Raw genomic sequence first — 27,236 nt, 5'->3', positions numbered from 1 at the left:
GGGAAATGAAAGGATAAATAAATAAATAGATGTTGGAAAAAAATAAATATAAATAATAATACATAAATAAATATCCAAATAAAAGCATACAAAAGTGTAAAAATATAAATATTCAAAGAAATCTTATCTTTATGAATTTAATGTTTAAATTGTGATTTATCTATAGCAACAATTAGGCATTAAATGAGATACTTAATTTATATTTATTAAGCATTTCACAATATTTTATTTTAGCTTTTTTTAAAGGTTATTATGTTTATATTCATTTATTTACGCATTTAATTATACATTTATATATTTATTTATATATTGGATTTTGGCCCTTAAAACCCTCCATACATTCCGAATGTTACCTGGAATACTTTCCCTTCTGGTGTCATTTCAAACTAAAGTCTGTAACGATTTTTACTCATTATATTTTAATTAATTAATTATATCCTATCCGTCCTCACCATAGTGAAAGGGAGAAAGCAATGCCAGATAACTGATTACTAACTATTTTGCCACACTCAAAGACAGCAAATACCAGTAGATCCTTAAAAGAATTACAATCAGCAGTCATGCTTTATCTCCCCCTTGTGGTAACCATGAGTAAATGCATGTTTGACCATGTAACTCAGGATAAAAAGCAGCGCATGGATTATAAAACATCTTTATTGTTGCCCATCTCATTTTGCATTGGCACTTTTTTTCTTTTCAATGTTGACAGCAAACATATTCATAAAATCTGTGCTTAACATCTCTACTTTATCACCTCCCTGTGGCAACCACAAAGAGCAAACACACGTAAACAAATAAAACAGTCCATGAATAATAAAACATTTTTTAATTTTCATTTTATTTTCCACCGTCTTCCTTCTTCTTTTTGGGTTTGCTCTCATCTTCTAGAATGACTTCTTCTGTTGCAATTCGGACTCTCTTTGTCCTCAAAAGCTCCCGAGCAAGTTCTGTGGACAGGAGCAAACAGAGGGTGTTACACAGAAAATATTGAACTGAGGCAGCCCTAATTTTATCTAGATCCTAGGAGAAAGCTGAACTACCTATGGTGCATCATTCCTGTTTAAACTACCAAAACACCTAAATATACCTGCATATATCTACAGCTCAAATCTCTCTTCATAACATGATGATGAGGAAAACTACCTTGAGATGTTGTTGCCTTAGCTGCTGGTTCCTCAGCAGTGGTTGAAGAAGGCACTGAAGAAGGTTTCCACACAGCGAGGCACGTCAATCTGGCTGATGTGTTCACTTCCCCGAGGAGAGTGGGAGACTCCAGCTCCTGTTGGGCAGCAGGAGGATTTTGATAGGTCAACAGCAGCTTGGCAGGTAAAAACAACATCATTATACTACACGTGTCTTATTATATCTGAATATCTTAATGTGAGTATTGTGCTGTTAAGTAAATATACGTCTACAGGTTATGACACCAAGAGAAAGGTTATTTTAAAATAGACAGTCGTTGCATAGTTAATGTTGAAAGGACTTGGTTGACAGAAGTCAGTGGTTTCCACTCAAATGCTCATAAATAACACTAGAGACGTGCCTCTTTGAGATGGAGTTTCCACATTTTGATGAATCCGTCATTTGAAGCCGTCACCATCACGCAGTAATCCTCCATCATGAAACTGTCAACGGCTTTTACTCTGTAATCACAAAAAGAAGGGACATTTGTTCACTAACTTTTCCACCAATACAGCACAAGAAATATCATTAATACTCCTGAGACATGAAGATGCTGTGGTATAATTTTAGCAATAAAAATCTGTGTTTCCTAGCATTTAAATAACACAAACACAAGCGCAGCCAACTTCTCAGCATCAGAAATACCTTTTTAGAAATGCAGCTCCTAACACTTGCACCTAATAACCTTTCAGACATACATGGTGGATCTGTGAAGTAAAAACAAGGAAAATGAACATACCTGGTTTCATGAGCCTTAAACTCACACAGCCATTCCTGATTTTCAATGTCACACATCCTCACAATTTCATCGTCTCCTGCGACGGCGAGGATGGAGTTCTGAAACACAATCAGATGGTGTGTTAGTTCCCGCTCGGCTGTGTTTGCGATGGAATTTTTACTTTACAAATTACCGATGTGGCAGATACGACAGGATTAAGACCAAAGACATCCTCCGCAATTATTACAAATGACTAGAGGTCCACAGGATATACTAGATCTTTGTTTTATTGATGTGCGTTCCTGCTCCAGCTGGACAAGAGCGTTTTTCTAGTCTAGCCTACTCTAGTGTGAATAGGGCTATATTCAGAGAACTCACATTTAAGAACTTAACAGATGAGATCCTCTTGGGGTTTGTTATCGTTCCTGTCACAGAGGCCGTCTCCAGGTTGTAGACATCCATTTTGTCATTCACCACGACCACATATTTATCCCCGTCTGGCGACCATTTGACAATGTGTGCATCTGTGAAGAGTGCAGAGAAAAAGAGGTTTCAGTCATTTCAGACTTAATAAATCTGGTCAAAGAACTTCAACAGTCCAAGAGGAGGCTTACTCTGTTTTATGTTTTTGATGAAGGCTGATCTTCCGTTAACGAGATTCCAAGTTCTACAGGATAAACAGATTTAACAGTCATTTTCGATTCCACTTTAATTCGATAATCATCTGCCTCACAGATTTTCCAGTAGAGCTGTGAGTTTTACCTGAGAGTCTTATCTGTCCCAACTGTGAGTGCAAGTTTCCCAGACGGATGGACGGACAGCGACGTGACAGAGCCTCTGAGGAAAAGGAGTGGAGTCAACATATTACTTACAAAATACAAGACATGGATCACAATCGCACAAACATCTCAGAGCCTCTCTGTGTGCTTACTTGTGAGCTCTGATGCTTTTCAGACACTCCCATTTCTTCGTGGTCCACACACATAAGAGTCCATCCTCTGCTCCGCTCAGTAAGTGAGTAGAACCGTAAAACTCCAGGCAGGTGATGGTGCCTGTGCAATAAAGAGAGGTTTGGGTCAGGTGTGCAGACTACAAGCCAGGAGTGTTGTTTATTTCGGTAAACAAGGTCAACACTTCTCAGACTTTTTTTACACTATTTGTTCCAGTGAATAAAGTCTTTGAAGCTGTCTGGAAAAATGTACCGAAATTCAGACTTTTATTTTTTATTATTTATCTTTTGTTATTTTAGGTATTCATCTTACTGCAATTGGTATGCATAAGTCTCTAAGCCAGTTTTTGTTTTCATAATATCCCTTTTTTTCCGAAATCACTTGTAAAAACAATGCATTTTGATTTGCCAAAAAGTTGCTTTATATAGACTTTTAATTTTACTTTTTACTTTTTTTTTTTACTTTATATAGAATAAAGTTTGATTTGAAAGAGAATACCAATGGATTTCAACACAAATAAATAAAATTATGGGAAAAAATCTAAAAACCCACACATTACGTCTACTCAATTATACGGTTATGGACACAAGTAGTTATTTATGTTTTCTTCTGAATTTGTAGAAGACAAACAAGAGTCAAAACTTGCAGGAAAAGTGAATATCAAAGTCACAAAATAAAGCAGTAATTTTCTCAAGAAATGTACCTTTATTTCTACCGCTGTCATTGACGTTATGTTTTCAGCCGGTGGTTGGTTTGTCGGCAGGATTACACATAAACTAGTGAACAGATTTCCACGAAAGTTGGTTGGATAGGTCTCGGCCCACAATAGACAGGAATTTCTTCTCACTTTCTTTAACATTGCGAGATCGGACATTTTTCGTTACTTTCTAAAGGCAATAATGGTACTCAATGAATAAAAGGTGGCTGGTATAACGTTAAAAAACATTGTCTTTAAACATGTCCTTTCTGACCCTCCATATATCCTCTCTCTACTGCATTCTTGATATCTTTCATGAACAAAGTTAAAGGTATTTGTCACATGAATATTAACACCGGCAAAAAACATTGTGAAACATCTTTAAAAGGCCCCTGTGGGAATCAAACCAACAATCTCACCGTCATGATGCAGCAAAGCTCCATGTTCAATTTTCTTCTTCATGTCGTACACCTGGATGGTCTCATCTTTACTACCTGTGACCACAAACTTCTCACTGGCTGCAACAGCTGATATAGATGCTATGTGGGCGTGATTTGTGAAGTGTGCCTTTGCTGTCCACTCCTGTGTGACAAACACAAAGATATGAAGTGACTGGCATCTTACTGAACGCTGAAAAAACATAGGATTTGGGTTTCCGAGAGTGCAATTTATAGGAGAAAAATCATCAAATGAAAACATTAAACTAGAAAACATTAAACCTTTGATCACAGTATGACACACAGGTTGTTGTTGTTGCCCTTAAGGACTACCCATCAACACCAGGGACAGCTCAGTTTAGGTTGTGAAGTGCAAGAGAACAGAAAATACGACACAGACTAGTTTTAGCTATTGAAGATCATACACAGCTACAAAATTAGACACTCCATCTTACTTTCTCATCAGTCTTCACTCGGTACCCCATGGTGACCTGCTCGTAGCTCCCAGCAACCAGCTCCAGTACAGCTGCCATGCTGCCACTCGTAGGGCTAAGCTAGCTAGCCAGTTAGCTTTGGTTAAACTTCAGCTTTTTCTGCGTAAATTTTGTCGCAACAGCTGTTAAAAGTTCAAGCAGAGACCCACAAGAGAAGCATGAAAGACAAAAAAACAAGGTAAACGGCGTTGTGAACCTATCTAAACATGAAAATCTACAAGTATCTAAACTCCAAAATTACGCGTGCTGCTGCTGCGCCTGCGCAAAGGTCTACTTCCTTCTATCGGGTGGATAGTGGTTTTCAAAATAAAAGCCCCAAACACCTCAAAATCTGAGAAGGATTTATTTTGACTTGAGATGTTTTCAAAAACCTCAAAGTTAATGTCATAGATTTGTCACTCTGACGAAAGCTTTACATTTATTAAGTCAAATTGGCATTTGTATGACTCAAACATATAATATAATCAAATGTGTTTTTGTATTTAATTTTATTCTTTTTTAAAATAATAATTATAGATAATAATACAAAATAACAACAAATATTTGTTTAATTTATTAATCTATTATTGTTGTTGTTATTTATTTTGTATTATTGTAATCTGTTTGTTATTCTATTTCCTTATATGAGATTAAATTATTAAATGTTTGTGGGTTAAGAGTTAAGCGTTTTACATATATGACATATAACTTCTCATGTACAATAACAGAAACCACTAACTCCTGTGCTGTAAAAAGTACCCAAAGGTCATAGGTCAGCCCTATGAATAGCACTTGAGTAAGTCTTAAAGTATCTGATATCAAATTTGTTTAAGTATCAAATATAACTATCTGGCAACAAAATAATAAAAATCAAAAGTACAAGTAAAAGAAAATAATACATAGGCCTGTATTTACATATATGTATTGCATTTACCGTATACCACAAGTTTTTAGATATTCAGCATTTTTCTGGTCATTGACATTAGTGTTTGTTTTTTATCTGATTGTAGATTAAACAAATTGTGCTTAAAAATACATCATGCTGGCTCTGATGCAGCATGCAGTCTGCAAAGTAGAAAGTAACTAAAGTTATCAAATAAATCTAGTGGAGTGAAAGCACAACCTTTGCCTCCAAATTGGAGTGGAATGGAAGTATAAAGCAGCAGAAAATGGAAATACTCAAGTAAAGTAGCCTGCAAGTACCTCAATATTGTACTTAAATACAGTACTTGAGTATATGTACTTAGCTACATTCCATCACTGACTAAATCCAACCCCTTGTTATAAGAAGCTTCAGTTTATTCTGTCAGTCCAGTGAACCCCTGGGCCTTTATGTTAGTTAGACTATTTCTAGCTTCATTTAAAATTAATTTGCTGCGACTCAGGATGCAGAAATTACAATCTAATTACTATTTCTAAGCCAAATCATTTATCAAAACTAGTCTCAAGTGTTTCTGTCCTCTGTGATCATGACTTCACCTCTATGAAGAGCCCACATTGTTTACAGTGAGCCCTCCTACACTATTAATACGCCCACAAGGTGGGACCCGCCCCCGTTACGAGAGAGGGGAGGGGCGTGGACGTTTTCCTGTCTTGTGATTGGCTCCTTTCCTTGGCAACGTCGTGATTGACAGCTCGGATAACTGTTCGCATGAGACGGTAGTTGTCTGAGAGGATGAAAAGTTAGAGACGTTTTTCCACTGAAAAGAAACATGGCAAGAGGGTAAGTCTTTGATGAGACGGATCAGAATTACTTAAATTTAAAAAAAAATATCTTTTGTGTTTGTAATGTGCATGTTTTTAACAGCTGAGTGACACTTCCAGCCACTTTTCGACCCTTTGTTTCCTTTCAAGACTGAAATATTTGCTGTAAACATTAGTTAAAGTGAAATACGATTCTTCTTCAGGTGTCTCTTGATGTTAATGTCGAGATAAAGTAAACATGTGAATGTTCTTTGCCCTGTTTATTCCAAAACACAAATGTCCTTTTTGGTTCAGTGCAACAGCTGTTCCCAGTGAAGATTGCAGGTTTGTAGAGTTGGTGTGAGGTCTGTTTGTATGTGAGTGCAGCAAAGTCTGCTAGTCATTAGTGGGCTGAATTATACAACAGAACAAACAGGACATACTTGGCAAGAGACATCTGCTGCAATAAAACTGAAGCCTTCCTCTCTTGTGTTATTCACATTCGTACCCGGGCTAATTTAAGAACAGAGAAGTTTCTGTATCACTGTGCTCCTTCCTGTCTGATGCTTCTTACTCAAGGTTTTTTCCCAATGTGACAAAAATCAGCTCTGTATTTATATGACAGGAAGGGTGTGGCTTTTATTGTGATTTTCTGACACTTTACAGTGAAGATGAGGTGAGGCAGACACAATACAGGGTCTCGCATTATAGCCCGAATCATATTTGTGTGACCAAATGTTAGTGGCATCACAAAACAGCATCTGGAAGTCAGGTTTTTCTTTGGTCTATCATGTTACAACCGTTGTTTAGAGCCATGCAGTCAAGTTAATGATGGAGGTGGTGTCATTCAATGCAGTCAAGGTTTTCCTTAATGGTCGGTTGGTTTTCTGGTTGCATTGTTTTGCACAACAAAAGAAAACACCAGGAGCAAAACAGGTCCCTGGGAGGAGAAAACAACAGATTGCTTCAGGCCAGACTCTGTTAAAAAAACTGCTAATTAAAACATCTGCACTACATGGAGGAGAGGATTGTAATTTTTTGTAATTTGAGTGTACCGGCCCCTAACTTTAATTTTATGTTTAAACTACCAAACAGCATATATAGTACTTCATACAAAAATGGCCCAAAATACCAAGAAACATGTTGAAACGAACTGTTATCTAACTGAGCCACATGGAAGAGTTTTATAAACAGGGGATGGTTTAAGTTTGATATGTGGCAGCAACTTCCTGTCTTTTATCTGAATGATTTAATCAACCCATTGTGGGATTAGAAGGGATTTTAAAATAAAAAAAATTTAAAAAAACACATTCTCCTAAAAGGGCACCATGATGAGAAGAAGGTTTCTATAAACGGCACTATCACATGTTTTATTTGATTAATCAGTGGTGGGGACACAAAGGGAACTTTCAAACTCACTCTGGTCAGTCACAGATAAAATAAGACGATCAAAAGGGGACTGGAAGCTTATCAGGTATTAGTTAATCATTTCTGTGAATGGAGAGCATGTGTTACTTTTTAAACCAGTGTCTCAGTCGGGAAAGCACAGATGTGAATTATAAAACGATGGCTGAATTCCATTTAGCTGCTTTTGTGTCAGGGTCATTGTGTTGTGCACGCTGGCTCACTGTCACAACTTACTGGAACACTTGAATAAAACAGAGGCGTCGTTAACGTTATAAGGAACAGCTGTGCTTTTCCCACTATGAAGTCAAAATGTCTGTTGTCCGAATTTTCTCTCTGAAGAACAAAAACCCCAGCAGACTGCAAAATGCATGTTTCACTGTCACAAAAAGACTCATTTTGTTGTACAGTTTCAGTTTTGTCTACCCCCACTACTGTACTTAAAAGGTTAACTGCACAATTGTACACATTAAAGTGTGATTACAGGTCTACTGCATATGTTGTTAAGCCCCTGGTCTAGGGGAACCCAAGACATAAATGATGTGCGTCTCCCCATTCTTTTCACTCCCAAGAAAGCCAGTGTCACAGAGGAGTTACGGTCAAAGTAGCATTTATTTTTCTTCAGAGGGAGAACAAGGCAAAATCCTTACCTAACTCCTAAATCAGTATAAACAGGAGGAAAAAAGGGTTATCAAAGAAAAAGGCTTCTCCCTCCTACTATGCTACTACACCATCTGTCTGTTTACAAAGTACCAGACTGTACTGCAGCTGAGTTACTCACAAGTGGTTTACATCACAAACAGAGACACTAGTCAGTGAAAGATTGGTGGAGAGGGGGATTGCAGTCAGCCAGTGGTTCAAAAAGGGCTCCTGTCCTCCCTCTGACCAATCCTGTGTCAGCAATCAAGCTGAGCAAGCCAATCAGCTGGTCCAACCTGTTCACAATCAGAAACACACACACACTCAGAGAGAGACTGCTCACACACAACAATGAGGAGGAGAGACAGATCAGCAGCAAATACGAAGACAATAATGACTCAGGGTCATAACACCTTCCCACCCGAAAATCAAACATTTATCCCCTAATAAATATTTGATTCAGTGAGAACGTGACAGCGCGTCAGCCATAAGGTTGTCTAACCCCTTTTTATATCGGATCTCAATGTTGAAGTCCTGCACTAATAACGACCAGCGCTGATTACTGTTCTGCATCTGACTCAAAAACACAAGTGGGTTGTGGTTGGAGAACATGACCGTAGGCACCACACTGGACCCGAGGTACACTTCGAAATGCTGTGGTGCCAAGAGAAGGGCCAAGGTCTCCTTCTCAATGGGGAGCCTTAAAAGAGACAGGAGCTAAAACAGACAGAGGGGGGATACAAAGCTGCAGCACTGGACAGTATAAAGAAAACTAATGTGTTTTTTGAGCACTAAAGCATGTAAACCTATTCTAGTAGTAACCCAAAATAAAATAATAAACCTGATTAGCTAAATTAGCTTAATATTTCCCCCTTAATATGTAAAAATGATGGAGTTACCCTTTAATTTAAGTTTGTTTTCTGTGCCTTTTCACAGTGGACAGGCTAGCCAGGAGCTCACCGAGGTGTTTAACCAACTCTGGCATCTGGATACCAACCGTCTCAGGCCGGGGACTGATTACATCATTTCCCTTCAGGTCAGTGCCACAAGTCTGTCACCATCACGGCCTCTCTGCAATACAGAACACTCATCTGTAGATACATGCAGTACAAAGGAACAGGTTAAAGTTGAATCAGTTATACAATGTCCATAAATCCTGTTACTTCCACTTTAGGTTATATTTTAACAGTTTAAAATGTACCAATTTTTACATGTACATGTCATCATGCACTGTCAGTCAATATATATCCTGCACGCTTCGTATAACGTAAGTAGACACGTATACATGCATGTAATCCAGCTTTATTTATTCATTTCTCTGCACTACTACTGTTGCTTCTTTGCACTACTTGTGCCATTTACAAATACACATACAGGGCAGTTGACTTGTTTACGCACTTCTATGGTGTTGGCCACGGTGTTTTCAATATGCTGTACACACAAGTACCTTCTTTTCACATGCTATTGTACAGTATATCATTCTGTGTTTTTATCGTTATTTATCTTATTTGTCCACTTCTTATAATCCTTGTTCCTTACTGTATGTCTATTTCTGTGTAGTACACTGAGAGCAATATAAAGCAGAGTCAAATTCCTTCTAAGTGTCTGTACACATACACATGATTTTAACACGTGCAAACCCTATCTGGAGGGGAGTCACAGTGCAGAAGAGTCACCTGCAGCAAAATGGAATGAATTCCCAAGTATGCATCTTCAAATTGCTTTATTTAGCCCCAAAACAGCTAAAAACTCCAAGACTGACAGTTTATGATGATATAAAACACAGAAAAATGTCCTCAAATGATGTTTTATGGGTATTTATAGACAGATTATAGATGTTTTTGTCTTTATGAACAACATAAAAATTGATTTATGTATTCCTGCATTTTGTATCATTCTATGTTACCCTAACAGTTAAATCACAGTGGTTAAAACCTCATAGATTGTGCAAGGAATGGCCAGTAAAACTAACTCTGAGTCACTTTTCCTGCCTTTTTCAGTTGCAACATGCTGATGTCTGTGTGTGTCTTTGTTTTACTCAGGGGAGGGCAGGTTATGTGGCCCAGGGCAGTAACTATGCCAGAGACAGGGCCAGGGCTCCGCTCTTCACATACGTCAACGAAGACAAACTCAAGAGTATCGAGACATACGCACGTAAGAAGCACTTCATTCATGTCTTCTTTTCCAGGATCTCATCTGCTAGAACCATCAGATTTTTTACAAACATATGTCTTTTCTTTTTAATGCAGATTTCATCAACTTGCTGGACAACTATGAGGCGTCCACAGGTGTATCAGAGACGGTGACGTCAGAGGAGCTTCAAGAGAACAGGCTCTTTATCGACTCCATCATGGAGACTGATGTTATGAAGGTGCAGTAGCTGTGAGAGAGGGAGTCATCTTTTTAACACACCTATCATCAGCAAACAAACATCACACTGATACTACACGGCAGCTGTATACACAACGTATTACCTCCAGAGATGTTGACAGACTCTGGTCAGAATATGAAATTTATATGAAGGTGACTCCTGCAAAATCAGGCATCAGCCATTATTTACTGCTGTATGTTCCTGTCCGCCACTGTTGTTTTCAACTCTGTGACACCTTTTATAATTATTAAGTTACAGGACAAATCCGTAAACTGTCCGTAACAATGTTTTTCTTTGCTTTTTGTTGATTTTTTTGAGGCTTTCCTGACATAAAAAAACACATTTTCTTTTTTTTCACACTATGTTTGTCACTTTCTAATTTTATAGCATCCCATCAAAGAAACATGCAGTAACAATGCAACAATTTGAGATCAGTAATACATACACACTCACACACATGCTTGACTTGCACTGCTATTGGATGAATTATCTTGTTTAACTTGTGTCCTAAATGAAACAAGATGTTTCCCTACATTGTTTGCAATTTCTTTCCTTTTTTCATGACCTATTCGGTTCTTCTATACTGTTCTTGAAGACCAGAAATGTCAGCATACTGTCTGTGTTTTCTTTGTAGTGTGCTCACAAGTATCTGGTCAGGAAGGGGCAGTCGCCGTCAGACACAGCACAGTTCAAGAGACAGCTGTATGACATCTGGTTCCGCCTCTACCACAGAGACAGGAATGGAGGGTGAGTTTCAAAATAACAGCAGGGGGAGCCATTGTTCCAGAGGGAGTCAGACATCTTTTTTTAGTCAAGTTGCTGTTTCCAAGGTCAAGAAATTACTTATTTAATCTGAGTGGATGGGTTAAACTTCAATTTTGCTTGTTAGGCTGAAAAAAATGTTAAGATTGCATGTGTTATAATTTGGATGTGTTTAATAGTCTGTTTCTTAAAGAAGAGTCACAGGTTGTGTTAACCTTTTTGTGTGTGCTCATCCGTTATCTTATCGGAAATGCAAACACAGCAGATAAGAGGCAATAGAGTAATAAAAGGACTCGATCTCAGGATGAATGAGGGCACACATGGACGCTTAATAAATCTATGTTTGAACATGTTGTCACTTTTCATTATAGTGAGGATTCCTGTGGATTTGAACATGTGTTTGTGGGAGAAACCAAGTATGGCCAGGAGGTCATGGGTCTTCACAACTGGGTCCAGTTCTACCTGCAGGAAAAACACGACCATGTGGACTACAAAGGCTACAAAGCAAGAGCCAACAAAGATACAGTAAGAAAATACTGTGTCAAAATACTGACCACTCTGGTTTCCTTTTTTCTGGAGCAACCAATACATCTATGAGTCTCCTAATGAACCTTTTTCTTTACTGTTTTATAGCCGGATGAAGATGACCATGTCCTGAACCTGCAGTTCAGCTGGAAAGGCTTGGTGAAGCCAATCGGTGGCTCCTTTATTGGCGTCAGTCCAGAGTTTGAGGTGGCTCTCTTCACCATCATCTTCTTCATGGAGACTGACAAGATGACATCTGTGGTGGTGAAAGTGGACGAGTACATGCTGGAGCTGGTTGTCTATCGGCACGGGCGATCCATCGGCACGTCCTATCCCAAACTGCTCAGCAGCAACAACAGGGATTTGTAATGTTACATCACCTGAGCTGACATATAAAAATAACATTTACAACTTATGTTACACTTTGATTTCATTCCTATGCAGTATAACCAAACACCGATTTGGATCAGGTTCTCCTTGCACTAAATTTCAGGCTTAAACTGTCTAGAATTAGCAACGTTTGTAGCCTAAACCTCCTGATCTGGATTGATATCATGAAAAGAATATAGGCTGTTATTAATCATTTATCTGTCTTATTTTGTGTACTATTATGGAAACAATAAAACTTGTTTACAAATTAGTGTCTGCATTTTTATCCTTCCTGTTGCTGAAATAAAACAAGAAAGTTTTAAGACAGATTTAGACAGATAAAAAAAGCAGCATAGTTGTTTTTACTGTCATTGTAGATGTATTTATGTCAGATTTTTGCCCCGATTTTTGTCTGTCAGGTAGACTTGCTCCTAAGCAGCATGAAATTCTGTCCTAGAGCTGAAATGAAATTGAAGGTTCTAGTTTTTACCAGAAGTAATTTTCAGTCCAAGCTTAAAGACAAAATAACTGATGAATTAGGCTACAGGTGACTGCAGAAAAGAAAGAAAATGTTGTCTTCCTGTTTTTTTAATGACAGTTTCAATGACAAATTGTCTTTTTTTTCAATAGCTTAAATTAATAATAATAAAAACAAGTAAAAGTACTTGGTGTTCACATTGTATACTAAAAAACAGATGTCATCAGATTCATCTTTAGTCTATTCATCTATTTGTTAGACTCGTTCTTGATGTAGGCACCTCAGAACTCCAAAGTTGTGTAGCCTATGTGTTAATAAAGCTTAATTTGATTTCTTTAGATTAACTTGTGCATTTTCACTGGTCACACAGAGGGAGTCAGTGCTGCCTGGCAGACAGGACTCAGGGATAAATGTACACAATGACCTCGGGCGCTCCCTCGCTCTGCGCATGCGTACTCAAACAAATCCATTACCATGTCAAACCACAAAACTGAAACTGTTCCTCTGAAAACTAACTGATGAAGTGGTGAACGAGCAGGTAAAGACACACGCGCCTTTAAAGCTAGTTAAAACTCTCCTAAACGCTTCCTAACAGTGGCAGAAAATGTCGCCTTCTTGCTCGTAAACAAACTTTCCGAGTTAGAGAGTCAGGAAACATGGTTAGCTAACAGCTAGCCGCTGGGCTAACATCACCGTCAGTTGGTTGTCAGCTCGTTGCCAGCCGCTGTCTGTGAGGAGCCACCTGACGACCGCTCACATGATTTTAACTACTGCGACCAGACCGACGACTTCAGGAAACAGCAGGAAACAGGTTTTATTCATGTATTTGTGTTTGTGTGTGTGTAGTTTGGATCGCTGGAGTGTCGCTCTGGGGCTTGATAAACAGCAACAAGCCACAATAACAACAACATGTTTGGTAAGAAGAAGAGAGCCCCGCAGCCCAGAGGCCAGGGCGCTGCTGCAGCCAAGCAGGTAACAACAACATCACCGAGAGACGCCCATGTTAGATACGTGTAACGTTTTCTCTTGGCAACAGCTGCTAAAGGGTGATGTTTATCTTTTACTTCCTGGTTTCAGATGGGTCTGTTTATGGAGCTGGACCCTGAGGAGATGATGATGGGCATGGAGGGGAATCTGGACGACCCGGACTTGGAGGCTGAACTTGCTGCTATCACTGGAAATAAAGTTGCTGCTGGTGGGAAAGCCAAGCCGAAGGGGAAAAGTGAGTGCAGTGGTTATGATTCTCATGATGAGTGCTAGTAAACAACCCCTGTAAACTAATAATAACTGTTAGTTATTATTATTTGACTAATATTTGCATGAAGTTCAGGGCCAATGATGTGTCGACGCTCCTGTGCCTCCAGTCAGCACATACTATAGTCCAATAGATACAGATATATTGAGAGTTCAGAAGATTAATAATGATATATCTGTTTAAGGTGCACAGTATAGTTTGGGGGAAGAACTTTCAATCAGAATAGAAATTTCTTCATTGATGGATTTTTTTTTATGCCTAAACAAATTAAATTAACAAGCTCTCTTCATTTTCATGACTGAATAAACAAACTGACCTTAAAGGACAACACAATTTCATACTGTTTTACTTTGTTTATATGTGGCGGACCCTGCCACCTTTCTAGCTTCAAGCAGTATTCAGGGTTTGAGTTTCTTCTCTAAACTTATAATGCCCCTTTATTATACATTTTCTTTACACAAGCCAGAACTAGAGCTGCAATGATAAGTCAGTTAATCAATTAGGTGATCGAAAGAAAATTGCTTTCCAAGTATTTTGATAAATGATCAATTTTTGAAATATTTGCTGGTTCAGATTCTTAAATGGAAGAATTTGTTGCTTTTCCTTCTTCTATATGATATTAAATGAAGAGCATTTGGGTTTTGGACTGTTGGTTGGACAAAAGAAGCGATCTGAGGACGTCACTTTGGGCACCGCTCTGGTTCGCAGTCTGTGTTTCAGTTCATTCCAGAGGTGTTGGAGAATGGGGTCGACATGAGCACTTGGTGCAGTTCTTCCACACTTAACTCATAAAAACATTTCTTTAGGTACCTCTCTCTTAAACGGGGGTATTGTCATGTTAAAACACAGACATCGCTTCCTCAAACTGTTATATTCATCTCCCAAAGGACTCTCAACAGTGTTATGTGTTCCTTTTAATTTATTTCCCTTTTACAGTAAAACAGTATGATGTTTCAAGGTCGCACTGGCGTCCAGAAGAATAGAAACATTGAACACTGCAAACAATACTATTGTTAGTCCTTACAGGTACAGTTACAGTTGTATTGTACTCAGCCCCTGCATGTGACACACGTGTGTGTATGTCTGGACACCTTTGTTGAATCCACATTCTTTTGGCCACATAAAATATCATGATACGTGTAAGTTGCTGAAAGCCTCCTGCAACAACGTGACCAAGAAATGTTTCTACATGTTTATTATCATGGGAAAATGTTTATGCTAGTGACACTGTTGACATTTACATTATTACTACATTACAGTCTGATATGTGTTATTGATCTTGTATGCAAACCCAGTTGAATACATGGCATCATGTTTGTGTCACAGGCCCGCTGCCAATGGAAGACATCGCCAGAATGGCTGATGAGTGTATGAGAGACGTGGATGATGATGAAGATGACAGTAATCTGGAAGATGATGAAGATCTATTGGTTGGTGTTCTGTATTTATCTGCCCTCATACCAGCGTTTGTTGTTGCTTAGATTTCAGGATTCTGCTGGAAGTCGGCCTTTTACCAGACACGTTTTAAATACAGTAGAATTAATTGAAGTAGCTGTAAGAACCCAATGCAGCCTTTAGAAAATCAGCCATGTGAATTAAAATTGTGTTCAGCTCACACACTCATTGCTTTACATTTATTAAATGGTGGATATGTAAATACAGTACTCTGGAAATAACAAAGTACTCTAGGAAGGAAATTTGTATCAGTTCTGTTCCTGAATTAATATAGATTTATCTTAATACTTTGTACCTTAGTAGCCAGGGCTTTTATAGATTTTTGTTCTTTTTCCCAGTTTTGATTTAGTATCCTCAAGTCACATGAAAGGCAACTGGTGTTTTAATGGATAAATGTTCACATTGATGCAAATGTATGAAACCAAAAAGTTTCACATAGAGTGAAAATATAACGTCTCAACCAGTCTTTCCTAACTGCTTTCCTTTGTTTTCTGTTTGATGAATTGGCTACTATGGGTTCATTCAAGGATGAGTCCTTACAATAATCCCCAGATTAATCCCAGTGTTAGCATGTCACATTTCTGACTGTGTTGTGAAAGAGACACACATACTGTATGTAGGACAAGTACAACAGTAGAAAAAAATGAGTAGAAATTACAATTCAAGTGCAAGACATTCAGTTCCAAGTTTGATTTGATGAATGGCAATGGCAAACAAAAAACCTACATTTTTAAGCATCGATTTAAAAGAGCTGGACCAAGTTTTAGGGATTTGTTCCACATGTTGTGCATAAAGATGAAATGCTGCTTCTCTATGTTTAGTTTTGGTTCATATAAGCAGACCCGTCTCAGACAGAGAGGTCTGGATGGTTCATAATGTAGCAATCAAGTCAAGACACACAGGAAGCCAGATCTGAGAACTGGAGTGATGCTTTCCGCTTTCTGCGTCTAAGTGAGGCAGCAGCGTTCTGAATTAGCTGCTGCTGTCTGATCGAATTTTTACTGAGACATGAAAAGATCGCATTACAGTAGTCAAGCCTGTTAGAGATAAAAGCAAAAGTTTTTGGCTCCTGATCTACTGTATTCGTGGGGTGATTGACAGATTTTGTAACCACGAAGATGATGTTCTTACAAAAATGTTGCCTGGTTTATTCAGGCACTGAACCTCCTCTCAAACTAGTTAAACAGCTGGAGCAGAATCAATTCTTATTCAGTGCGAAGTTGAGCTGGACAGGAAGTACTGTACTGTAGTAGTATTAGTGATGTATTAGTCTAGTCAGCTATGATAATCATCAGAAGTCTCATAACTGACCAACCATTATATAGAAGCAGGAGAAAAAACAATACTTGGCCTGATTGGTGTGCAAAATACTGTTGTTTTTTTTTCCAGGTCATACATCACAGTTTAATCGGGCTGTTCATTGTTGCTCATTTATTGATTTGTAGAGCCTTTATTTCATCTGCACATTTTTGATTAGAGGACTTGCGTTTGTCAAACAACTGCACATTTAACCAAACCGTCTAATGGAAAACTTGTCTCACACTTCTGAAATCCAGCCTTGAACAATCAACGCTGGCTGTTGATCAGTTGCTGTATTTTTCCTCATCAGGCAGAGCTACAGGAAGTGGTGGGTGAGGGGGAGGCTGATGATCCTGTAACTGTTTCCTCCCCGTCCTCTGACACTGCTGAGTCTTCTCAAGCTGAGACACCAGAGTCCGCACCGCCGCAGGTACAATACATGCTGCTTGTTCTCTGCCAGCATTGTAATTGACTCCACCGGCCAACAGAATACATGTCAAATGGTGGAGAGGTTTAGCTGTTGCTGGTAAAAGGAAAGGGCAGAAGTATTTGTTCTCCTTGCTCCTGACTATTTTTATCTTGAATCTTCTTTTTTTTTTTTGGTATAAGTATCTCCAAACAATAGTTGTTTACTTTGTAACATGACTGATAGAATAGGTGCACTTGAGGTAAGTCTGTGTATTCCTGTGAATACCTTCCTGATACTTAAGATACTTTGTCTAGTATTTTAAACAAGCAATTAATGATGAGATTTAGATATGTAAAACTGCTATCAGTCTATTATTTTTTCTTTCCTATTATTTATCCGGGACAAATACTTTAAAACCCACAGTTTTGTGTGCCGAGCAATCTCTTGACCTAGCATAGATTTACCAGCTGTTTTCAGATGATGTTGACAGTACCTGCCTGATGTTTTGGTGCAGCAGCAGCAGGAAGTAAAGGTCTCCTCAGCAGCGCCAGGCAGCCTCCAACACACCCTGGAGGAGAGAGTTGCCATGTACAAGACGGCCTTACAAAATGCCAAGACTGCAGGGGAGACGTCCAAAGCCCGAAGATACGATCGCGGCCTGAAGGTGAGTGAAACTTCTGCCTGATCTCACAGTGCAGACATTCTCACTGTGGAGTATTCGTTATTGTTAAGATATGGAACATTTTATGGGATGGGATAACATGAAACACAGATTTGTTTGTACCAGAGCTGCAACAATAAACTGATTAGCGGTCGACTTTTAAAATAATCACCAGCTATTTTGATAATCGATTGATAGTTTTAAGCAATTTTGTAAGGAAAAAAAGTCAAAATTCTCTGATTCCAGCTTCTTAAATGTGAATATTTTCTGGTTTATTTGCTCCTCTTTGACAGTAAACTGAATATATTTGGGTTTTGAACAAAACAGGACATTTAAGGACGTCATCTTAGGCTTTATGAATAACCCTGCTTAAGGAAAGGAACTAAATACCTCCTCCACCACTGGATAATCAACATTTACATTTTTTTTTTTTTTAATCTTAACACGTTGTGTGGTATCTCTCTGTCAAGAAGGCCTTCCAGTTTTCATTGTATTATCTGTTATTTTTATCGTCCGAGTATCACTTTTCAACTCCCAAATATGAAGTTGTATATATTCAGGAGATGGAAAAAGCAGTTTTTCAGCTGGAAACATTTTCTTAATGAGGGTTTGATATGTGAATAATGTGAGGAAATTTAAACATGCCCAAAAGCTACAGATTTGTAGAAACACAATCTGTTGGTATTCATGTGTCTGATCACAAGATTTATCTCCGTATAGAAAGACATCACGCTGTTTTTCATCCAGTAAATCAATTCTCAAAACTCATACTTGATGAGTTTTGCTCATTTTCTTGTTTCATAGTCCTTCATTACTCAAGCAATACTCTGATTTCAGACATCCTACACTAATGATTGTTACTCTCAACAGTCTCTGCAAACGATGTTAGCTGCTGTGAAAAAAGGAAGACCTGTGAACGAGGCAGAGATCCCTCCGCCTGTTGCCACTGGAGCCCCGAGTGCTGCTCCCCGTCCTGCTGTTCCCCAACGACCAGCTCCCCCTGTTCCCTCACCTTCCGAATCCAGTCCTTCTGATGAGAAGGAGAAGTCGGTGCCAGAGATTGTCACACCCAGCAGTGAAGAAGAGCAGTCATCGTCCTCCGCCCCTCCCACTCTGAGCAGCGTCCTGTCTCCAGAGGAACCTGCCGGCCAGCCTCAGACAGATGGTGCGTGTGAGTTGGATAATGTGAAGTTGTATCAGTCATCATACTGGCTATTAGAGATACAATGCGTTTAACTTATAATTTAAACTCACTTTCACTTTGTGAAAGACATGATCGTATAAAGGATATTACTACATGGGCTCAGGAACAGTTGTAAAATTGTTGTTGGTAAACACAGTTTGTTTGTAAATGATTGAATTCTGGTTTCATTTTCGTTTGACACAGTATCTTAACTATTGGAATCAGGGTTGTAGTTGAGTCTGTAATTATCACTAGTATGAATCTGTTTTTCTTCATTGACGGATATATTGAATTGTTGTCCTCTAGCTTCTCAAAATGTGATGAATGTGGCCTTTCACTGTGGTAATTGTTCTTTTTTTTTGTCCCGTGAATCCACAGCGAATGAGGCAACCAAGGCGATGCTCGTAGAGAGGCAGAAAGAATACAAGATGGCAGCTCTGAGAGCAAAGAAGCAAGGAGACTTGGAGCAAGCTCGGCTTTACTTCAAGACCAGCAAGGTGAGTAAAAAGACTCAAAACCTGAGTGACTTGTTTAAAGTCAAGTCAGTGTCTCTGGTGCAGAAATTTGTATGAGCTGTCCTGTGTTTTACATAAATTTGAATTTATCTGTGTTGTGTGCCAGAATGTTTTCTCAGTGAAAAATAGTGTTGTAACACAGTGTTAAAGGAAAGGCGATGACTGGCAATAATATGTGACCTGACAACTTCCTTGTAGTATCTGGTTCTCGAGGATTTTGTCATTTTTTAACATTTTTAAATAAAAAATTATATATATTTAGTTTTTTTGTTTTTTTTTGTTTTTTTAGGTTTCGGCAACATGCAATCAGCAGATTAAAACAGTCTCGTCTTTTCCTTGTAATTAAATAAAATATGTTTGCTGAGCTTCAACTGAATTGAATGAAAACTATTTTCTGTATTCTGTCTGTAACAATGTTTTGTTTTTGTCTGGACCTGGAGCAGCATTCAAACTATTTTGCTAAGCAGAAGGAATGTGACGGGGCTTCATTTCTGATGATGATAATAATGGTAGACAGACTGTGTTTTTAACCTGATGCCTTGCAGAGTTATTGCTAAAGAAAAAGATCCCATTTTTCTTTTTTCTTGTTCCTATTCAGAATTATGGTCTTTTATTTGTATTTATTTATTTATCTCAGTGTATATACCAGACATCAGCCATGAAACTAAACCAACTGAGATGTTAATGTCCCAAAATGTTTATATTTTATTTTATGCATGCAGTCACACATCATAATTTGTGCAGTCTTTTGTCTGAGTCTGCTGCCACAATTTCCGACTGCAGGATTTCACGCTCAAATATGTGAGACATGCCAACAATTTGGCAGTTGACAAAGACCATCATTATGTCTGACTGAGTTTGGGTTTCTGGTATTTTTTGGTGCAGAGGTTCGACGCGGTGATTGAGGCGTTGGAGAAAGGACAAGCAGTCGACCTGAGTGGCCTTCCTCCATCTCCAGGACAGGGTGAGGAACACTGGTTGTGGTGGAGGCTAAGTGTACATCTGTTTGAATGCACTCTGTATGTTCCCCCAAGACTTGATGCAAACATTGAATCCTGAGACGGCTGATCAATTTACTGCACTTAAATGCAATACAAACATTGTGTGTGTCTGGTTCTGAAAGATAAATCAATACAAGGTAGCCGTTACTAATGGCTCACTCATTATAAATGCAATAGCATACAGCTGGGTTACAACACACAAGCTATCAAACTAACATGAAACTAACAGTATCCGAGTCACAGTGGGCTAATATAACAAAGGAGTTCCCTAAAAACTTCAGTAATCCTTCAGAAAAACTGAATGCATCATAAGAAGAAACTGTCAGATGTAAAAACATAGACATAACATGGCCGTTCAGTGCCATTTATTATGTCTTTAAGTGATGCATTTCACTACTTTTTATTGTCATGGTAATTACAAAATCATCATCAGAAAAGTGGTACAACATGTTTTTATTAAGAAAGCAAACAAGCAAACTTAATTAATATATCTCTTTCATAAGCAGAATCTACAAGGTGATTAACAGGAGGAACTAGAATGACACTCAGTGAAGACCCAACAATCCACTTTAATTCATTCAAACCCAATTAGATATCAAATTAAACCCTGGATTATATTTTGAAGAGGTACAGACAATAGAAAAAACGAGTCCAGAATCTTTTGCTTTAATTTATGTCATGTTATTAGGTGCAGGAGGAGGGTCTGCTCCAGTGAAGGAACCTTCATCTGGGCAAAACATCGAGGTCACCCAACCGGTTGCAGCAGCTCCAGGTAATAATAATGTCAACGTTTATTAGCCACATGTATTCGCTATCTTCTTCTGTGCATATTAGCATGCTAATGTTGGCATTTAGCTAAATCCCTAAGTAACAGCTTCACTGCGAAGCTCTTCGACACTGTGAACATTGTCTCCTCACTCCCTCAGCTCCTGCCGCCCCATCAGCCCCTGCTGCTCCCAAAGATGTGCTGGAGGCTCTCGAGCAGAGACGAGCCAAGTACGTGGAGGCGTCCAATCAGGCCAAAGCCAGTGGAGACGACCGCAAGGCCCGAATGCACGACCGTATCGCCAAGGTACAAGGACACACTCTCTTCTGATGTTTTTTTTTTACCTTTACAGAACACTTACTGGTGTAATAAATGAAATGAAGCTGCCACAAAATGCAACAAAATATGAATCTGAGTTTTCATCTGTATAATGTAGCTGAAATTTAATGAGTTAAACGATATCGATCTTTTTATAGCTTATTTTGTCAGATAGTTTATGTGTCTATAGAGCAATTCATTTTAAAGACGCCATGACCGAAATTTGTCATGTTTATGATGACATTTAAATCTTAAAAATGTATATACGAATAAATAAAACCAGCAGAGACATTTAATGCTATGAATAGCCAAAACAATAACACTAACAATAACAAAATCACTGTATTTGCTCGGCTGTGTTTAAATATTCAAACTCTCTCCTCCTGCAGCAATACCAGAGTGCCATCCGAGCTCACAAATTAGGAAAAGCGGTCAATTTTGAAGAGCTGCCTGTTCCCCCTGGTGAGATCATTTTGTGATTCATGTTTATGGGTTGACAGTGTAACTTCCAAGATTCATTTAGCTCCGTAAATTTGGATTTGATTGTGTTTCTGGTTCTGCAGTCCTGGAGTGGTACTTTGTACTGTCAGTGAGATATGTACATGACCAAAAGAGTGAATCCAGATGGTGTGATTTGATGGTCAGACTGTGAATTTGCTTTCATCTTTCAGGTTTTCCTCCAATCCCAGGCCAGAAGGCGACAGGAGCCGAGCAGGGATTTGTTGCTGCTCTGGTGGCAGCTGACAAGCTTGCCTCCACTGATAATGTGGAAATAGCAGATGATGATGATGAGGAGGAGAAGGAAGAGGAGGTGGGCTAGCATCAGGATATTTTTTATTTATTTACGTTTTTGTGGATAAATCGATGATGTGTGATTTTTTAATTTTTTGTGTGTGTCTGTGTGTTTTAGTCTAAGCCTGCTGCTCCAGAAGAGCCAAAAAAGCCCACTTTAGATGTCGCCGCGGCAGGTCACAGAAGGAAAAGGACTCCTTCAGCTTCACCTGACAGAACAGCGACCAGGGAAGGACTCTCACCAACAGGTCAGTGTGAATGGGAAACAACATATCCTCCAAGACACTCGTGTGAAGCAGGTCATAGAAGTCCATTTAACTTCCGTGATGCCTAAAAAAATCAGAATATATCCAAACGCTTTTATACTGGTATTGACATGGGCCCCAAAAATAAGTCAGTATTGTTCCTATTTTAAAACTACATCTCCTAAAGTTGTTTACAACCGCTTTACATAAAATTTTCTGTCCGTCTTCGTCCTCCAGCGGTTCAACAGCTGGAGTTCCTGGAGGGCAGGAAGAAGCAGTATATGAAGGCGGCTCTGCAGGCGAAGCAGAAGAACGACATGGAGCAGGCCAAGGTTTTCCTCCGCACCGCCAAGGGCTTCGACTCCATGATCGAGGCAGCACGTAGCGGCAGAAATGTGGACATCAGCACGGTGAGCAGACAGGAGATTTACATGATACCAATGTCATTTATATCACTAAATTGGGATACTTTGGTAAAATCTTACTGAAATGAGACCACGGCAGTGCTTGGATTAAAATATCAAAAGAAACATTTTCTGGGTGATGGGGACACATGAGCTCCACTGTGGCCAACCCTCCCTGTGCTGTGCCTGTAGGTGCCGTCGCCCCCTGGTGACGAAGACGAGGACTTCATCCTGGTTCATCACAGTGACGTGCAGATCTCGGAGAAGGCAGAGCAGGTTTACACTCAACTGGCCAAGATCCTCAAAGAGCAGTATGAGGTAAACTGAAAGATGTTCATGATTGCAGATTAGCATGTTGTTGTGTCCACAGTTATTAATCAAGATTATTATTTTGAGAAGAAAAGCGTGTTATCAAGAATTTGTACACATCAATTACTTAGTAATGAAATATTGATTACAACCATTTTAGAGTTTACAAAACAAACTGAAACCTTTTTGTCATACAAGTAAACTACTTTAAACATGTTTGAACTCCATTGTCTCTGTCTGCATCATGTTCAGATCTTCCATCGACCAGAAGAAACTTTAATAACTCCAAAATCCAACATTTTCATCTCTGTGACAAAGTTTCCAAATCCTGATGCCAAAAAAAGATCATAGATTCCCGCTCTGGTTGCTCTGTGCTGTTCTTGTCTTACTGTAAAGACAAACATATTCTTTGAGATTTCTGAGTTTTCTTTCCTTCTTTTAGAAATGTATGACTCACTCCAAGCAATTCACACACCTGGGGAACGTCACCGAAACAACAAAGTAAGCAGAAACCTGTTTTTTTATTTAGTTTATATAGAAAACTACAAATGTAACATGTTTGTGTGTCCTCGCCGCAGGTTTGAGAAGATGGCGGAGAGTTGTAAGAAGAGCCTGGAGGTGCTGAAGCTGGCTCAGTCGAGAGGTCTGCCTCCTCCTAAACATCACTTTGAGGAGAGGTCGTTTCACACTGTCAGGTGGGCACTTGTTTGTTAGATTACACTGCAAGTTCAAAGTTAACTCAAATTTTACTCAAATTTGAAGCAGGTAAACCATAAGAACTGATAACTCTACTCCAGAGCAGAGCCCCTGTCACCTCTCATTCAAGTTTTCTTTCATTTTTGATTTAACTGTGTTTGTACTTCACATAGATGCCAAAGCAATTAATCCCTCATAGCTTTTTCTCCGTGTTTTCCTGGTTACTTATTTTCTTCTTCCTTCCCTTTCAGGATATTTCCAGAGCTGAGCAGCACTGACATGGTTATTGTTATCGTCAAAGGGATGAATCTTCCTGCTCCGAGTGGTAAAAACTAAAACCCTCACCTATCAGTCCGTATATACAGTAGAGGAGGTCCACATGGTGTCTGGAAATACTGGAGAACAAATGGTTTTATACACCAGTAAAATTTTAGCACATTAAAATGATAATTTCTTGCTTTGCCGTGTTTCTAGTGAAAAATTCAACCTTAATCTGAATTAAAAATCTTCCAGTTATTTTTACCTTACATGTTTTCTGTGTTGTGAATTTAGTTTTGTTGTTGCTAGAAATGGCATTGTTGAACAATTTGTTCAAACAAGAGTTTAAAAAATTAATTAATGTAAACATTGGAGGAAAAGCACACACTGGTTGATGCTTTGTGTTGAACTTTCCCCTTCAGGAATCCAAACAAACGATCTGGATGCCTACGTCAAGTTTGACTTCCCGTACCCGAGCACGGTGAGAGACGTCAGCTCGTTGTCATTTTCACAGCCGCCTCAGGCTGCTGAGACGATTCATACTGGCGACTTCTCTCTTTAAAGTGTTTGCTTTCTTGTTTTGTCACCAGGAGCAGCCGCAGAAACATAAAACAGCAGTCATCAAGAACACTAACTCTCCAGGTGAGACGTGAACATTGCTGTAGATTTGTGTGTCATGTTTGTATCAACAATGTGGCTCTGCGGTTACATTTCTTCCCAAATAGATGTGAAAAGTTTTTATTTTCAGCTTATGTTGTACTCTATATTATTCAACATTTTATATTTCATCAAGGAAATACTATCTAGTTATCTACTGTGACTTTTGTGTCAGTTTGTCTAAACTAGAGTATCAGAACATATTTAAGTTTCACAGGAATGGACACAAAACTCTTGATAAATGTGATCCTAAGAACTATGAAAATTATTGCAAATGTCCTTTTTTTTTACTATATGTGTAAATAAAATAATAATAATAAAATTATAATTAACAATCCATTTTAGGTTAATATGAATATTGAATCACCTTGTGGATTTAATTTACAAAAGGGTTGTTTGTAAACTAATAACTTCAGAATTTCAGGTAGAAAGAAATACAAAATCAAACTGTATTTATTGTTTATTTGCCTGAAACAGTTTATGTGTGAAGTCTCAGAACGCTGCATCTCTTTTCACCAGAATATAACCAGAGCTTCACCCTGTCAATAAACCGTAACCACCGCGGCTTCAGGAGGGTGGTGACGTCAAAAGGCATCAAACTGGAGCTGCTGCACAAAGGGTGAGTCACAGAGAGACAGACTGCAGGGCGACATCCTCGCTGAGCTGCTGGAACAAATGTTCAGACTTCAGTCTCATAATCAACCACAGCGCCGAAGGTAACGGTGCGTTTCACTTGGTCGCCTGTCGCTAAGAGAGTCAGAGAGTGAGGAAGGAAGTCGGTGATGGACTCCCATGATCCCATGCTATTTTACAACACCGAAGCACATCTTTTGATTTCACTGTTTTGATTTAGAGAGCAGCAGGAAGTACACACTGCGTTTTAATGCATTAACAAAGAATAGTCTCCTGGATGGTTCCTGCAACTGTCAAAGGAAAGCAACTTTTGACACTTTCACACCGAAATTAGCTTGTATATGCAGATTTTTTAAATCGGATTTTCACATCAACAGTGGACGAGTTCGCCTTTCTGTCATATTTTTTCCTTGTGTGTCACCTTTGTCATTACGAGTGCACCAGAAAACCAGGGAATAGTAGAAGCAGCAGATCATATATCTAATCAGACCACATCCAGAAGATGTTAAACTTGTTTTAAAAAGTTTAAATCAATAACATTCTGAATTACACACATCATTTTTCCAGAGCTGATAACGGAAGTTGATAAGGAGTGAGACATCTTGCTTCTTTTCTCATCTTTGTTGAGAGGTTACTTTACTTCCATTCATGTCTGAGTAGCTAGAAATAAGCTGTACATTTTTACTGTGTTGGGACTGCAGTGGTGACGTTGTCGCTGTGTGTCATCTCACAGTGGTTTCTTGCGGAGCGACAAGCCGATCGGGTTCGCCCTCCTGAAGCTGGACAAACTGGAGTCACAGAGTGAAATCAGGGAGATCGTAGAGGTGAGTGATAAAAGTCAGGAGGGAGTGTTGCGGGTGAGTCTGATCCTCAGTCGACGGCTTGCGAGCCTGTAAATGTCGGTAACTTTAATCCTCGCGTCAGGTGATGGATGGCCGAAAGCCCACAGGAGGTCGCGTTGAAGTGAAGGTCCGACTGCGGGAGCCTCTGAGCGGACAGGACATGCAGACGAGCACCGAGCGCTGGCTGGTGATCGACCAGTCACAGGTAACATGAAAGAAACAGTGTTCGTATTTCTGCACCTCGACAAACGTGAGATTCTGTCAGACTTCTGATGTTGGTTCTGTTTTATCTCCAAGGTTCTCGTTTAGATGCTGCTGAAAGATTAAAGATGATTTCAAGATAAAAGGTAATTTTTTTTCAACTGTTTTGAACTACATTTTTATTTTCGGTGAACTTGTTCTTTAAAAGTGGGAGTTCAAGGATACGTTCGAGTGTATTTGTGTCACCTCACTAACAACATCTCCTTTGTCTCGCAGATAAAAGGCACTCAATCAAAAACACTCAGAGGATAGAGGATGGAGTTTGGGATGTGATGAGGACGGTCTGTTGGACTCAGACCTAAACGGGTCTTTGACTTGTCAAAACTTTTGCACATTTGCGACACAAGAGCTCCCTTTCACACTGCAGTCCACCAGGAGGAGACATGGAGCTGGTTTGTGGTAGGTCAGCTGGTCTCTGGGGACGTGAACCTTGAGTCTGTCTTCAGTCTGACTAACAGACACGTCTGATGGACACATATTTTTGTCCTAACCAAGGGGAAGGTTGTTTTCTTGTTTGAATCACCACAGATGCATCAGGCTGACGAGGTGAAGGCTCCTTGAGAGATTCAAACCAGAGAAAACTTCAGTC

General features: G+C 39.1%; 3 protein-coding genes across 6 annotated transcripts; 2 read left to right on the top strand and 1 right to left on the bottom strand.

Moving 5' to 3' along the window:
* Positions 1-636: 636 nt before the first annotated feature.
* On the bottom strand, positions 637-4,740 carry pak1ip1 (PAK1 interacting protein 1). The gene is made up of 10 exons (XM_073491196.1): positions 4,440-4,740; positions 3,967-4,129; positions 2,832-2,952; positions 2,663-2,737; positions 2,515-2,567; positions 2,279-2,424; positions 1,922-2,019; positions 1,544-1,643; positions 1,144-1,279; positions 637-947 (listed from the first exon to the last, which is right to left on the bottom strand). Exons 1-10 carry the CDS (start codon positions 4,515-4,517, stop codon positions 838-840), a joined length of 1,080 nt encoding a protein of 359 aa, XP_073347297.1. The 5' UTR covers positions 4,518-4,740; the 3' UTR covers positions 637-837.
* A 1,371-nt stretch (positions 4,741-6,111) lies between these two features.
* On the top strand, positions 6,112-12,481 carry LOC141016729 (uridylate-specific endoribonuclease C-like). The gene is made up of 7 exons (XM_073491255.1): positions 6,112-6,180; positions 9,120-9,219; positions 10,226-10,337; positions 10,433-10,554; positions 11,189-11,301; positions 11,688-11,841; positions 11,950-12,481. Exons 1-7 carry the CDS (start codon positions 6,170-6,172, stop codon positions 12,208-12,210), a joined length of 873 nt encoding a protein of 290 aa, XP_073347356.1. The 5' UTR covers positions 6,112-6,169; the 3' UTR covers positions 12,211-12,481.
* A 660-nt stretch (positions 12,482-13,141) lies between these two features.
* On the top strand, positions 13,142-26,946 carry cc2d1b (coiled-coil and C2 domain containing 1B). 4 transcript variants are annotated; one of them, XM_073491951.1, is made up of 26 exons: positions 13,142-13,226; positions 13,535-13,660; positions 13,766-13,910; positions 15,270-15,373; positions 17,008-17,127; positions 17,621-17,770; positions 18,638-18,932; positions 19,329-19,447; positions 20,351-20,429; positions 21,155-21,238; positions 21,393-21,538; positions 21,940-22,012; positions 22,222-22,361; positions 22,461-22,590; positions 22,825-22,997; positions 23,184-23,309; positions 23,743-23,801; positions 23,879-23,995; positions 24,248-24,321; positions 24,677-24,735; positions 24,845-24,896; positions 25,431-25,530; positions 26,278-26,368; positions 26,469-26,591; positions 26,684-26,733; positions 26,864-26,946. In XM_073491951.1, exons 2-25 carry the CDS (start codon positions 13,598-13,600, stop codon positions 26,693-26,695), a joined length of 2,634 nt encoding a protein of 877 aa, XP_073348052.1. In that variant the 5' UTR covers positions 13,142-13,226; positions 13,535-13,597; the 3' UTR covers positions 26,696-26,733; positions 26,864-26,946. The 4 variants fall into 4 exon arrangements, with proteins under 4 accessions (XP_073348052.1, XP_073348054.1, XP_073348051.1 ...); XM_073491953.1 differs by having other exon boundaries at positions 13,144-13,226; positions 17,624-17,770; XM_073491950.1 differs by having other exon boundaries at positions 13,144-13,226; positions 17,624-17,770; positions 18,638-18,938.
* Positions 26,947-27,236: the final 290 nt, after the last annotated feature.

This window comes from Pagrus major, chromosome 21 (assembly GCF_040436345.1).
Source record: "Pagrus major chromosome 21, Pma_NU_1.0".
Classification (NCBI taxonomy): domain Eukaryota; kingdom Metazoa; phylum Chordata; class Actinopteri; order Spariformes; family Sparidae; genus Pagrus; species Pagrus major.
This window is presented reverse-complemented; position numbering and strand designations above follow the sequence as displayed.

What these genes read in the sequence shown, in the direction of transcription:
- cc2d1b (XM_073491949.1), top strand. Translation starts at nt 13,598, where the DNA reads ATGTTTGGTAAGAAGAAGAGAGCCCCGCAGCCCAGAGGCCAGGGCGCT. An exon ending in CAGAGTCCGCACCGCCGCAG is followed by an intron (nt 17,128 to 17,620) that starts GTACAATACATG and finishes GTTTTGGTGCAG; the next exon opens with CAGCAGCAGGAAGTAAAGGT. An exon ending in AGAGCTGCCTGTTCCCCCTG is followed by an intron (nt 22,013 to 22,221) that starts GTGAGATCATTT and finishes TTCATCTTTCAG; the next exon opens with GTTTTCCTCCAATCCCAGGC.
- LOC141016729 (XM_073491255.1), top strand. An exon ending in ATTACATCATTTCCCTTCAG is followed by an intron (nt 9,220 to 10,225) that starts GTCAGTGCCACA and finishes TGTTTTACTCAG; the next exon opens with GGGAGGGCAGGTTATGTGGC. An exon ending in CAAGAGCCAACAAAGATACA is followed by an intron (nt 11,842 to 11,949) that starts GTAAGAAAATAC and finishes ACTGTTTTATAG; the next exon opens with CCGGATGAAGATGACCATGT.
- pak1ip1 (XM_073491196.1), bottom strand. Translation starts at nt 4,517, where the DNA reads ATGGCAGCTGTACTGGAGCTGGTTGCTGGGAGCTACGAGCAGGTCACC. An exon ending in CATCAAAAACATAAAACAGA is followed by an intron (nt 2,425 to 2,514) that starts GTAAGCCTCCTC and finishes CACTCTTCACAG; the next exon opens with ATGCACACATTGTCAAATGG. An exon ending in GGAAACTCCATCTCAAAGAG is followed by an intron (nt 1,280 to 1,543) that starts GCACGTCTCTAG and finishes GCTGCCCAACAG; the next exon opens with GAGCTGGAGTCTCCCACTCT.